Here is a 15,230-nt window from a genome sequence, read left to right as displayed (position 1 = left end):
ATAAAGCTACAAAGGTTATTCAGTCAAGAGCACAGTGATTTTCTCTTGTTCTTTTGTTGTTTTACAGTATTAGCAGGTTTACTGTATTAGCAGGCTGTCACTTTAAGACCTAATGCACGGATCCTATTGACACATTCGGTTTCTTTCCCCAACTGATATCGTTCACTTAAAGCATAACCGACTGTGTTTACATGAATACTCGTCAAGACAGCCATTTTGACATAACTGTGTGTGTGTGTATTTGACAGTTCGAGTGTGTAACAAGGCGCGAAACGGAACTGAAGGGATCACGCTTTCAGAGAGGCGGCTTGTGTGCACGTTTTGGTGTGTGTGTCAGAGAGCGCGAGACTGCAAGGAGTTGTTTTTTCGCAAGTTATTGCGTTTAATAACTCTTTTTAACGTCAAGCAAGTCAAATAAGGAACAGTCGTGTGCCCTAGGGCCGATTCTAGCATTTTAATTTTAGGGGGGCTCAGCCCTCAGTGAGGGTATGAAACAAATGGTAACACTTTAGTTTAGTGTCCAATTCTCACTATTAACTGGTAGCTTGTTAGAATGCTATACTAGGATATTGGCTGATTATTATTACTTATACAGGCAAATATTAATGACTTATTCCGCATGACCATATTGTACATCCATTAATCGTACACAGGAATTTAGGTAGGGTTTTTTATAATGACTGAGATCCCAAATGTGAGGTAGTAAGGGGGGTTTGGGGGCATACTCCCCCGAGAAAATTTTGATTTCTATGATCTACATATGTGCATTTTAAGATGATCTGAAGGCCAAAAAATGTGATAACAATAGCTTGAAAACCATGTCAGTGGGCAGTAGATTATTTGTCTTTCTTCTTATCCCCGTATCTCTCTTTTTCTCTTGCCCTGTCTCTTCCCATAAAGCGGAGCTTTGACTGATTAATTTTTTCATTTTCATCAGTGAAGAAAGTAAACCTAACTGATATTTATATGTTTTATGAATCATTTTCGTACACATTTATTGAAGGCTAAAGCTAGGTTAGTTTATTAAATTAATTCACAATATGGATTGTATACATTTAATGCAGGCTAATCAATTAAAAAAAAATAAAAAAATCACAGAAAATACCTATAGCCGTGAGACGCCATGAAAGTCATTTATTTTACGTCTCCCGCCTCCGGCTGACATGCAGCACAAGCGTTCCACTTCTGACGAAGAGCTATCATGACAGAAAAGCAATGAGAATAAAACATTTAAATAAAAAAAAAACTTGAATCAAAGTCTTTATTTAATCGACATGCCCTGCATTTCTTACTGTCATTTTTAAAAATTGACAGTAAAAATGACACTTTCAATACATTTTTATAACATGATAGTTGATAGTTTTAGGTAATTTAATTAAATACAAAAATAAAATAATTTTTTTAAATTTAATTAATAATTTAGGTAGATAATTTTTTTGACAGACAGGGGGGCTAAAACACCCCTAAAAAGGGTCTAGAACCGCCCCTGGTGTGCCCAGTCTATTCTCTGCTATATGCGTCGACCTAAAACATATACTTTTCACAATGTTGAAGTAGACTATTAAAATCATTCAGTGCTAAACTCAATTTAACCAAAGTGCTAAAATGCTAACTTGTTTCCACGTTTTGGCCTACAAAGTGATGTCATACCTGCACCACTGTATTGCATGTTGAGTGGGCGTGGTAAACCAAAAAGTGTGCTTTCAGAAAAGCCATAGTAAATGCTAGTTAAGGATTTGAAAGTTGACTGATGCTATTTTATATGTTAATTAGGCAGTGTTTACAGGCCCAAATGCGCACAAATTCAAGATCATTTGCGATATATAAATTGCCCTTCAATATATAAAATCTGAGAGGCATATGCACGTTTTTTTGTGGGTAAATTCATTCTCTGAAACACACGTACGCACATTTGAGAAATGACCGTAAACATCGATGCCACATTAGACCTCACATTAGATGTTAACGTGTCCGCCATCTTAGAACGAGTAACACTTCAGATGCTGTCGTCACAATAAAAATCTATGAGTTTTTCAAGATGACAACATTGTGCAAACTCTGGTTGTAAAAACTGCCAAGATTTAAATTCTTGAAGAAACGGGATAACCTTAGGGAATGTGTTGGTTTGTGTTTTTACAGTATTTTAACTCAATATTACAGGTTTTTAAACTATAGTAGCTTTTTAATGCCGTGTTAGTTAATGCCTTCGTCTTGTTGAATAAAATCCTATGAAAATAATCTGCTGTCTATTGTAGATATAGATATTCAGAGGCTTGTATGCAGTTCCGAATTCACCAATGGTCAACTTGTTCTTGAGTGTCCACCGACTGGCCTTGACGTTTCCAACATGACGGCGGCTTACGTATAGTGACCCATAGAAACAGCCACTAATGCGGAATTCATAAATATATCTATGATCGTAAGACCAAATGGAGGATGTTTTGGAGGATACATTTTTATAAATCTTTGTATTTTTGTTTCGTGCACGAGCACTGTTTTTAAAATACCATCGAGTTAAGGCTAATAAGGATCATGTGACAGTGAAGACTGGAGTAATGGATACTAAAAATTTAACTTTCAATCATAGGAATACATTAAAATGTAATCATATTTCAATTTTTGATCAAATAAATGCAGCCTTGATGAGCATTTTTCTGTTTTTCGGTGTATTGTCCCTGGAAATGTCCACTTTTACAGCAAAACACCCTGCAAATACACTGAAAAATTAGAATTAAGAATTAGAATTAAATTACAATTAGAAAATGATAAAAAAATGTGTTAAATAGGTTATTTGTTTTATTTATATATTCTCATATTTATTTAGTTTTATCTTTGTAATGTGTTTTGTTGTAATATAATACTGTAATATAATAGTAAATTGTATTAAAACCAGCCCGGGTCATTTTGACCCGCAAATTTCATACTTAATTAATTATGGAACCCACAACTAAAAAACAAAAACATAAAAAATTTATCATCCCCATTTTTTTCAAGTGGTTAATTACATTTAGACCACTGAACTAGGAAATGTTTCCATTTCAGAAATCTGGTCACCTTATAATGGGTCACAGTCATTCACAAACGCATAGCAACAGGCGCTGCAGATATCCAGTTCTTTGGGCAGCCAATGGTCTTTAAGTGTTGAAAAGCACTGATCTTAAGGCAACAGACGTCAGTAGCCTGCAGTGGAGGCGTTTGAGTCGGATAATTGGTCTGACTGATGGTCCGTACCGAGAGATTACAGTTAATACAAAGACAGCGAAATATTGACACATCAAAACTCCCGCAGCTGCAGTAATTGTCAGATAGGATCAGTCTACTGAAGCAGCTTCCCACTAAGAAAATAATTAAGCTTCACCGTGCCAGAAATTCAAAACACAAGATGAAATGCTTCCCTTAATACTGATGGATTTCTTTTTCCTTTCACTCAGTAGAGTAACATAAGCACTAATTTGGTCGATAACACTTAATTTCGGTGGAAAAATCAATAAACTGTTTCCCCATAGCAAAAAAAGCCAGTTAACAGCTTTATATGGGTCAAACAGGACAGAGCAATTCTCAGTGGCGATGACTGTTAGCTTTCAACAGCACAACATTTGAAGGACGACATATTTCATTTCCCCGACAGTTATTCATTTAAAATAAAAAAATATCTTGCTGTACTGAGGGATATTGGCACATAAAACTACAAGCAACCTACATGCTAAATGAATAAGCAAACTACAAGCAACCTGCTAAATGCATTTCAGTAAATGAATACAGATAACAAAAGATAAAGAGGTCATTTACAGTCAATCCATCAGCCTCCGTATTGAGTTCCTTCTTCCCAAACTGAACGTGGTTGTTAAAGATTTGTGGGTGTTACCAAGGCGTTGCTATACATTTGCTAAGGTGTTCTGAGTGGTTTTTACCACATCATATTTTTTTACACATTGCTATAGTGTTGCGAGTTTAGCATTTGCTAAGGTGTTGTAAGGGATTTTAGGGGGTTGCTAAACATTTGTTAATGTGCTCTGATTGTTTTTAGCATGTTGCTATATATTCGATAAGTGCTAAGGTGCTCAGATTGTTTTTAGTGTGTTGCTATATACAGTGGGGCAAAAAAGTATTTCGTCAGCCACCAATTGTGCAAGTTCTCCCACTTAAAAAGATGACTTCAACTATGAGAGACAGTTGTCTGATTTTTAAAGAATTTATTTGCAAATTATGGTGGAAAATAAGTATTTTCTCAGAGTGTTTTTAGCGTGTTTGCTATATATATTTGATAAGTGCAAAGGTGCTTAGATTGCTTTTAGCGTGTTTGTTATATATATTTGATAAGTGCTAAGGTTCTTAGATTGCTTTTAGCGTGTTTGCTATATATATTTGATAAGTGCTACGGTGCTTAGATTGCTTTTAGCGTGTTTGCTATATATATTTGATAAGTGCTACGGTGCTTAGATTGCTTTTAGCGTGTTTGTTATATATATTTGATAAGTGCAAAGGTGCTTAGATTGCTTTTAGCGTGTTTGTTATATATATATGATAAGTGCTAAGGTTCTTAGATTGCTTTTAGCGTGTTTGCTATATATATTTGATAAGTGCTAAGGTGCTTAGATTGCTTTTAGCGTGTTTGTTATATATATTTGATAAGTGCTAAGGTTCTTAGATTGCTTTTAGCGTGTTTGCTATATATATTTGATAAGTGCTACGGTGCTTAGATTGCTTTTAGCGTGTTTGTTATATATATTTGATAAGTGAGGTGTTCAGAGTGTTTTTAGCGTGTTTGCTATATATATTTGATAAGTGCTAAGGTGCTCAGAGTGTTTTTAGCGTGTTTGCTATATATATTTGATAAGTGCTAAGGTTCTTAGATTGTTTTTAGCGTGTTTGCTATATATATTTGATAAGTGCTAAGGTACTCAGATTGTTTTTAGCGTGTTTGCTATATATATTTGATAAGTGCTAAGGTTCTTAGATTGTTTTTAGCGTGTTTGCTATATATATTTGGTAAGTGCTAAGGTGCTCAGATTGTTTTTAGCGTGTTTGTTATATATATTTGATAAGTGCTAAGGTGTTCAGAGTGTTTTTAGCGTGTTTGCTATTTATATTTGGTAAGTGCTAAGGTGTTCAGAGTGTTTTTAGCGTGTTTGCTATATATATTTGATAAGTGCAAAGGTGCTCAGAGTGTTTTAGCTTGTTTGCTATATATATTTGATAAGTGCTAAGGTGCTTAGATTGTTTTTAGCGTGTTTGCTATATATATTTGATAAGTGCTAAGGTGCTTAGATTGCTTTTAGCGTGTTTGTTATATATATTTGATAAGTGCTAAGGTGCTTAGATTGTTTTTAGCGTGTTTGCTATATATATTTGATAAGTGCTAAGGTGCTTAGATTGTTTTTAGCGTGTTTGCTATATATATTTGATAAGTGCTAAGGTGCTTAGATTGCTTTTAGCGCGTTTGTTATATATATTTGATAAGTGCTAAGGTGCTTAGATTGCTTTTAGCGTGTTTGCTATATATATTTGATAAGTGCTAAGGTGCTTAGATTGTTTTTAGCGTGTTTGCTATATATATTTGATAAGTGCTAAGGTGCTTAGATTGCTTTTAGCGTGTTTGTTATATATATTTGATAAGTGCTAAGGTGTTCAGAGTGTTTTAAGCGTGTTTGCTATATATATTTGATAAGTGTTAAGGTGCTCAGATTGTTTTTAGAGTGTTGCTATATATATATATATATATATATATATATATATATATATATATATATATATATATATATTTAGCTAATAAGTGCTAAGGTGCTCACAGTGTTTTTAGCGTGTTGCTATATGTGTTCTGGGTGTTTTTAGCACCTTGTTATAAATTTGCTAAGAGTTTGTTCTGAGTATTTTTAACGCATTGCTAATGTTATGTTTTTTTAGCATGTTGCTATTCTTTTGCTAATGTATTCTGAGTGTTTTATGAGGGTGCTAAACATTTGCTAAGGTCCTCAGATTGTTTTTAACATTTTGTAAATATATGATTAGGCAAATATATGAAGTGCTGTTAAGCGAGTAGCTATAGACTTGCTAAGATGTTCTGAGTGTTTTAGCACCTTGCTATAAATTCACTAAGGTGTTCTAAGTGGTTTTAACACATTGCTAATGTTATAATGTTATATTTTTGTTATAATTTTGATTAGATTCTGAGTGGCATGTAATACATTTGTAAAGGTGCTTGAAGTGTTTTAGCTTGTTGCTATACAATTTGTTGAGTTACAAGAGATGTTTAGCATGTAGCTACATCCTTTCTAAGGTGTTCTAATTGTTTTTAGCATATTGCTATACATTTGCTAAGATGTATTGCATTAAGGTGCGGTCAATTACTGTTTGATGGATTTTTGTGGGTGAAATCAAGTCATTTCATTAGGAATTCATGCAATCAGGAATTTCATGCGAGGGTGAAAGATTTCCCCACGTTTGCAGGCCAAAAAGCCGATTTGAATACTATTCGGTACTTCATACACCACTGCACTATTGGCAAAAGAGCATTTGTTGCATGCAAAATGAAATTTCAATAACGTAATATAGAGAAGGAATCTTCCTCTATGAATGAATCATTGACTTGGTTTCCTTGGTGATGCTGAATGGACTCATAGTATGGATTTTTTTTTTTTAGACCGCTGTGTCGTAATGTCTGAAACACTCATGGATGCTCGTTCATGTGTTATTGAGCCTTAAAGTCCCTTTAGGTATATGACACAGCACTACGCCATATGCTTGAGCAAATCGCCTGTGGTTTTTAATTCACACCCATGTGTTGGCTGGAAAATACGAATCCGGTTGTGTAGCTACAAAGAACATGATAATTCGGAACTTACCAAGATGCACTAGATCCCCCTTTTTTGCATTTATGTACATCGGGGTCCATAAATCAAAGGTGATCTCAGACTTCTGGACCATACTGCACATAATGTGGGAAAAAAATCTGGGATTTTCATTTCCATTTGAACCTGGAAATATTTAGAGACTATTAGAAACATCATGGTACAATCAATTGGAAAAGAAGACAACAGACACCAATGGTTTCAACATGAACTGATGTGATTTTACTGCATTTTAAGTAACTGACATGTCTGTTATTACACTGTATATCTTCAGGGAGAGAAAAACGCTCTTCCGGTGAGTTACCAGTTTCAGATAATTCTATGACTCTTTTGTTTCGAAAAGACAGCCTGTCTATTGATCACAGCCTCTCTTTTCTCCAGAATGCAGTCCTTAAAAGCACTCAGTTGATGTATCGAGTCAATACAACACACAACATAGGTGTAGATGTGCTGGACAAAACTGAAGGAAGAAGAGAACAATCATCAAACAGGACTTTGCTTAAGATGCACGGATCACTATGCAGGGCCTCTTGCGCTTCTGTCAAGAACCTTGAACGAAATTCTAATTTCAAGGAACTTTATAGAAGGCAAGAGCCAAGTTTGGATCCCGTGGATCAGCTGTATCGCCCGTAATCCTGTGCTGTTCACCTCTAGCATCAGCTTTATCCATTGGTTTACACTCGTAGTTTATGTTTTTCTTTTCCTCTGCGTATGATATTCTACAAGTCATATACATCCATATAGATAGATGAATGCTTTATGTCAGCATACACGGTAAGCTGGGTGACTATATATGAAGACAACAACTACGACTTCACAGCACTGGCATTGGTTAATACTTAAATACTCAAGCATTATTATTATTCATAGATTAAAGAGAAAAGGAAAATAATATAACCCCCCAACTAAGATACACAACTTTGTTTTCCCCAATAATGTTTTGTTTATACTAATGGCATGACATAAGCCTGTTTAAATTCATATCACTTGGAGGCAAGGTGAAAATAATATTCAAACATCTATCAAATGGGGAAATTTCCCTTGATTTTCAAACATTACCATGCATTATATTTTTATTAATTTTTTTTAAGTTCACTTGCTTGCTCTTTTAGTTAACTCTAGAGTAAATAAATGTTGTGTTAAGATAGTGTTGTCTTCACATAGACTCAAAGAATGCATTTTTTTGTCATTTCGTATTCATGGGACACATCCACCATATTGCATGTTGACACGTGTAGAAGGATGCAGCGGCGGTCGTGGGGGCTTTTGGGCGAGGGCGCATAAGGGTGGGATCAGCTCCTAGACGACGGCCTTTGAATCCTTGCAGTCCTGAGCAGTGGTGCCTGAGTTAGTCGGTTTGTTGTCTGTCCTCTCGGCCAGACGTTTCGCTTGTCTGCAGAACAAACAGGTGTAAATGAAGATTAATGATGCTCAACCACCAATGCTGTTAGATGATGACAATAATAATCATATTATTAAGTGCTGTCCAATCGATTAATCACGATTAATCACATTCTAACATAAAAGTTTGTAAATATATACGCGTGTGTGTACATTATATATATATATATATATATATATATATATATATATATATATATATATATATATATATATATATATATATATATATATATATATATATATATATTAGGGCTGGGCCAATTAACGCGTTAACGCGGGCGATTAATTTTTTCAGCTTAACGCAATTAAAATATTTAACGCAAATAACGCAGCGTCCGTTTTTATATCCATTTTTGCTTAGCGTTACATGATCATCACGCTCTTATTCATGTAACTGCTTCCAAGCGTGACAAGACACAAGAGAACGTGCTGTATGCCAATGTCCTGTGTGTGTGTGTGTGTGTGTATGTGTGTGTGTGTCAGTGTCCTGTCTGTGTGGATGCGTCTCATGTCAGCTAATCAAGGGACACACACACACACACACACACACACTCGACGCATAGATAGACTCGCGTCAGTTTCCTGCTCACATCGAGTTCTCTTTTGCTCTTGAACAAACAATAACACAGAGGATTTCGAGTATTCTCATATTAGGAGTCTTAAATTAGTTAAATAACGTCTTAAATGAACTTAAAGAGTTGTGAGGAAATGAGATGCGCGGGACAGCGCGTGAGATCCGCGGCTGTTCTTAAAGTGACAGGAACACTGATGATGATGTCATTAATGTTCATCAAAGAACGACGGGAACAGAGAAAATTTTAGCTTTAATGATGATTCATCTATATTTAATTTATTATTTATGCAGTTCAGAAAGATAACTATTACATTTCTGTATATGTATAACAGGGAAGGCCATGGGTAAATATAACATTTATTATTTTGGGTTTATGTAAAGATTGTTTTAAGTTCACTTAAATTAAAAGTAGTTTTTTTTAAAGCCTAATAAATGTTGAAATTGGGAGCTTTCAGTTATACTGTAATGTAACGTCATTAATGTTTCATAGACACTTTAGTATCAGTGATACTGGCCTTCATTCATAAAAATATGACAATACAACACATATTTAAAATATGCTGTCTTTAAATTGTTTATACATTAATTTGGAGAGTAACTGAAATTATTACAATATCAAAATATTAAAAACGTAAAATATTAAAAATTATTAATTACAGAAAATTAATTACAGAAAAAAAGATTAATTACAGAAAAAAGTGCGATTAATTAGTTAATTTTTTTTAATCGATGCCCAGCACTAATATATATATATATATATATATATATATATATATATATATATATATATATATATATATATATATATATATATATATACACACACACACACACACAAGCAGGCATAACATTATGACCACCTTCCTAATATTGTGTTGGTCCACCTTTTGCTGCATGGACTCCACTAGACTAGGTGTGCTGTGGTATCTGTCACCAAGATGTTAGCAGCAGATCCTTTAAGTCCTGTAAGTTGTAAGGTGGGGCCTCCATGGATCAGACTTGTTTGTTCAGCACATCCCACAGATGCTCGATTGGATTGAGATCTGGGGAATTTGGAGGCCAAGTCAACACCTCAAACTTGTTGCTTTCCTCAAACCATTCCTGAACCATTTTGGCTTTGTGGCAGGGCGCATTATCCTGCTGAAAGAGACCACAGCCACCAGGGAATACCGTATCGTAGTTTTGGAGATGCTCTGACCCAGTCGTCTCGCCATTTCAAATTTGGCCTTTGTCAAACTCGCTCAAATCCTTACGCTAGCCCATTTTTCCTGCTTCTAACACTTCAACTTTGAGGACAAAATGTTCACTTGCTGCCTAATATGATAACAGGTGCCGTGATGAAGAGATAATCAGTGTTATTCACTTCATAATCATAATGTTATGTCTGATCGGTGTGTGTGTATATATATATATATATATATATATATATATATGAGTTCTCTTTCACTTATGAACTAACAATAATGTAATGATGCTAAGATTATAGATTTAATAAGGATTAATCTAGATTTAATTTATAATTTATGCAATTAAGACAAAGGGCCCTATCTTGCACTCAGCGCAATTGACTTTGTACACCGACGCATGTGTCATTCCTATTTTGCACCCGCGCAAAGCGCGCTTTTCCCTCCACAGAAGCACGTCGCTAAAATAGTGAATGAACTTGCGCTCCCTGGGCGGTTCAGCGCAAAAAAGGAGGCGTGTTCCGGCGCAAACAATCCCTGGTGCTATTTTGCTGTTCCATTAAACAATTGCGCCACTGACCAGAAAAAACCTAGTCTAAAGTCAGTGGCGCGTTGTTCATTATGCTATTTTAAGGGCGCATGCTTGACCATAATATATAGCGTGCACAACGCGCATACACTTTGCTCATGTAACCTACACAGATGCAACAGTTATTTTTGCAAATCATAAATTGTTACACTAAAAAAATATTAACACATGAGATGACGGAAATCATTGTGGTGTGCCACGAAGATGTGAAAAAATAGGCATAAATCTAGCTTTCAAATGATTCAGGCTAATTGTAATAATTAAGGATAAGACCTGTTTGCCCAATAGTGGCAAGACATATATGTATATAAGGACATCTGACAAATTGGTTTGTCCGTCAAGAACCAGGAAAAAAAATCGACTGAAAAACTGAAAAAACTGAAAGACTGAAAAAAAAAAAGACTGTGAAATCACCTTTACCATAATGTACAACATTACAACTTCACTTCTCTGTCTTTCACTGCTCTTACAAGCACATCAGTCTCCTCGGCTGTGAACCGCTCCTGGCGTGCGCCTGGTAAATACGCCATAATAATAGCAATCCATAATGGAACTTGCGCACCTGCTTTTAAAGGGAATGTTGGATGACGCTCTGATTGGTTTATTCACGTTACGCCCAAACCACACCTATGAATAATGAAGCTACTTCAGACCAACCCATTTTAGATTTGCGCCGGGCGCAAGAGCCATTTATCCCGCCGGGAAAATAGCAACAGCGCCGAGACCCGCCCACAAAGTTACTTGCGCTTCGCGCTTTGACACTTGCGTTTCAGATCGTTAAAATAGGGCCCAAAGTGTGAAGTAAAGTGTTTGATAAATTTATTCGGTTTCTATATATTGATTATATATGAAGGCCACAGGTAAATATGACATGTATTATAATGGGTTTATGTGAAGATTGTTCACTTAAATTAAAAGTTGTGAACATCTAATGAATGTTGACAGCTTTAAATTATACTGCAATGTTGAATGTCTATCACGTTTAAAAAATAATAAAAAAAAATGTCCATCACATTTAAAAAAATGTCTATACATGTTTTAAAAAGACACATTTCATAGAGACATCAGTAGCAGTATTAGTATTGGTGATACTGGCCATTCATAAAAAGATATCATTAACAACAAATATTTAAAATATACTGCCTTTAGGTTGTTTCTACATTCATTTGGAGTGTGAGAAATTGTGAAACTGTGAAATAATAAATATTAAAAACTCTGATATACACACACATTATATATTTACAAATTTTTATGTTAGATGCGATTAATCGATTCGACAGCACTAAAAACAGTAAATAATTAAACAACAATAAAATGAATATAAAATATACAAAATACAGAATGATATACGAAATCTGTAATAAATATAAATGCAAATAAATAAACAATTAGGAAGTATAAAATAATAAATAAATATATTATGAATTGATATTTAATAATGTACGCTCCCGTTCAAAAGTTTGGTCAAATTTTAATTCCTCAAGCACAATTTTGATCACACTTTGGAGCAAATTCATCATAAGTGCTAGTAAAGCCATTTTTAATGTTGCAAAAGATTTCTCTTTTGAATGCATCACAGTTTCCACAAAAATATTACACACCAAATCATCATATTATTATGATTTCTGACGGATCATGTGACTGAAGACTGGAGTAATAGAACACAACCACAAAATAGAAAACCATTATTTTGCATTGTAATAATATTTCACAATATTACCGTTTTTACTGTATTTTTGATCAAATAAATAGTCAAAAGAATTAATAAAATGAACCAAATCTTTTAAACGGTGGTGTTTAAATGAATGCAGTGAGGTACAGTACAATGGATCTTAATGATTCTTACTGAAGCATTTTCAGCCCCTTTCATTGTGACCTATATGGGCTGCTGTTCTGGGTAATCTTTCCTCTTTGTTCTGTTCTAGCTCATGGCTGCACTGAGAAGCTGAAGCCACTGTAAATAAACATTTCTTTAACCTTTTCCTACGGCACACCTACTATGAAAATATTCTTGAACGGGTTGGTGTGATTTCCGTTCTGGTGTGTCTATCATTTCCATTCTCATATTTCATTCTCCTGCGCCCTGTTCATCACGGATATGCCAGAGATTCATTTTTCCCACAGCAATCCCTCTGATTACAGGAGGATAAAGATCATGCAAAGACATGGAGTAGAGTGCTGTGAGGGTTTCCACCGCGGGTGGACAGATTGGGGAAGTGGGCAATACCACTGAAGGGAAATGCATATTGTGTGCGTGTGCTTCAAGCACTCTGTGAAAGTGATAAGCTCAGCCAGTGAACAGTATGTGTGTGCGCGTCTATAATCCTTTTAGTGATTAAGTGAAATGAGCTGCCAGGTTTCAGACGTTGACATTTAAAGGACAAATCATGTCCGTCTCTGCAGCTCAAAATCAGAACCGAGCTCCACCTGCCACTGATATTTACTATACTGTGTGTGTGTGAGCGTGTGTAATAACTAAATACCACATAAAATGGGTTGATGAGTAGTTCTCTTTCCTGCATTCACATGTTTCCTACTGAAACAGGAAGTTAGGAGACATCATGAAGGGCTCATATTCCAACACCCTATAGTTAACTGGCGATATGACCAAAAATCACGGTATGTGATTATTATTTCACACTGATGATCTATATCGCGATATAGTTTTTTGCTTTAAATATGATTTGCTATTTTTGATACCACTGAAATTTCATAATTCTTGTGCAATTTCAATATTACAAAAAACTCTCAAGCTTACTGAAGACAAGTAAACCATGCTAAAATAAGAACAAAGAAACTGATTACAAGCATATATGAACGCAAACTACGATAGAACAAAGACACAAAATGAAATAGACCTACCTGAAAAACGTCAAGTGCAAGAAATAAGAAATACTATATAAATTGTCTAAATTAATCAAACGTATAAAAATAATCACTGCATGGTCTTCACTGTGTAAATTAACCATAGGCCTACATTTATTCTTATTAAAGTTAGAAAAGTGATTCAGTCAAGAGCATGATCGAGATTTTCTCTTTTTGTTGTTTGATCAACATTCTTCTACAAGTTTACATGCATCAAAGGTCAAAAAACTGAATGCAGTGTTTTATCTTCATCTACCTGACACGTCCCAGCATAAACACTCTTGTTATTAAAGTGGTTATGTTCACAAACCACTATAATTTGAATAGGCAAGCATATGCGTGATTTGGCATGGCAGCCAGTGCGAAAAATAAATAACCTAACCACTGCCTTACCTAATGCAGCAAAACATATGCGTTTTCTTCAAATTCTGATTGGATTATCGCCCAGAAAGCGTGCATAAACACGCTCCCTTTTATAATTACTAAGCTGTCACTCATCTTAATTCATTGCGGTCTCACAAATTTCTGGTAATCGATTAAGCTGACTGTACGATGAATATCTTATTTAGCCTACTTGTCTACACTTTTGTGTTTCAAGTTCAATTATAACGAGAGGATTTGAGTGTGCAGATCTCAGGACTGCTCCGATTGTCCATTGCGTTCAAGAAATCATCGGAAATGTTTGTGATTGGCTACATTGCTCAACGCTGCAAAAATACGGCGTAAATAGGAAAACCTATTTATATTAGTTTCGACGCTCTCAAGAGCACAATCACCAAATCTTTTTATGTTTATCAGTTTATGATGAGAGAATTCGTGGACGTGCGTGCACTGAACAAAACTCGGGCGTTTCAGAGATTACTAATCTTAACGCCTCTGATTGGCCATTAGCATTCATAAACTCAACACAGTCATGTGTGATTGGTTATAGCACGCAACATTGGAATGGAATTGGAGTGGAATTCCTGACAACTCGTTTATGCGGTTCAGAGTCGATTCTTTCTTTTGGGAGACAATAACTTTATTTATCGTGCAGTTTCGGCTTCACAACTTTGCAGACCGTTTACATTCACAGACAGCTATATTACACACTGCATGAAAGGGAATATTCAAAAAAGCATAATAGGGGAAATCATATTTTGAGTTTTGTTTTAGAGAAAAAACAGCAGCCGGTTACATAAAACAACGACTTAAGGAGTAAGGTATTAACGGCATAAGGTCTTCCATTATGCAAAATCAATTAGGACTGTCAAATCGCAAAACGAATATTCACGGGCAAAGATGATGCAGTTTATTTTGCGTCCCCCACCCTTATTACACAACTTGTAATAAATCATTCAAACAGTGTTGTATACTTGCATTGAGACAGTTGTTTTTAAATTAACTTATATTTACTTATGTAATGAACTGTTCTTACATCATGAATTTCAGAACGGCATTCAAAACACTGAATTAATTCTGGTTTATGCCAGTATCAGACCAATATATTGGCTTAAATTAAGCTAACTCTGCTTGGAACAACACATGGGAAGCATTTCAAGGCTGCTAACATGAAGATCTGTAAATATTTAAATGGAAAAAAGGTATAAATCATGTCCATTTCGTTAACTCATCTTGAGAATCTCCTAACAGTTTATATAAAGGCAATGGCTACCCAGACTGCCTCTGAGCACTTTTGCCATTTATATAACGTCATCGAGACATGACAGATTTCTTCTGGTTGGGAGTCATTTACATATGTGATCCTTTCTGGAATGGAGGTGTTG

The 15,230-nt window shown here is 35.1% G+C and overlaps 1 protein-coding gene across 2 annotated transcripts in view; it reads right to left on the bottom strand.

Moving 5' to 3' along the window:
- Positions 1-7,045: 7,045 nt before the first annotated feature.
- The window catches only part of stau2 (staufen double-stranded RNA binding protein 2), a 167,315-nt gene continuing 159,130 nt past the window's right edge, over positions 7,046-15,230 (bottom strand). For both annotated transcript variants that reach the window (XM_079805756.1, XM_079805757.1), the window contains exon 15: positions 7,046-8,241. In XM_079805756.1, the coding sequence (XP_079661882.1) occupies positions 8,148-8,241 (94 nt within the window). In that variant the 3' untranslated portion in view covers positions 7,046-8,147. The remainder of the gene's footprint in view (positions 8,242-15,230) is intronic.

This window comes from Gobio gobio (genome assembly GCF_949357685.1).
Source record: "Gobio gobio genome assembly, chromosome: 23".
NCBI lineage: Eukaryota > Metazoa > Chordata > Actinopteri > Cypriniformes > Gobionidae > Gobio > Gobio gobio.
The sequence above is the reverse complement of the archived record's forward strand: the minus strand, read 5'-3'. Positions and strand labels throughout refer to the sequence as shown.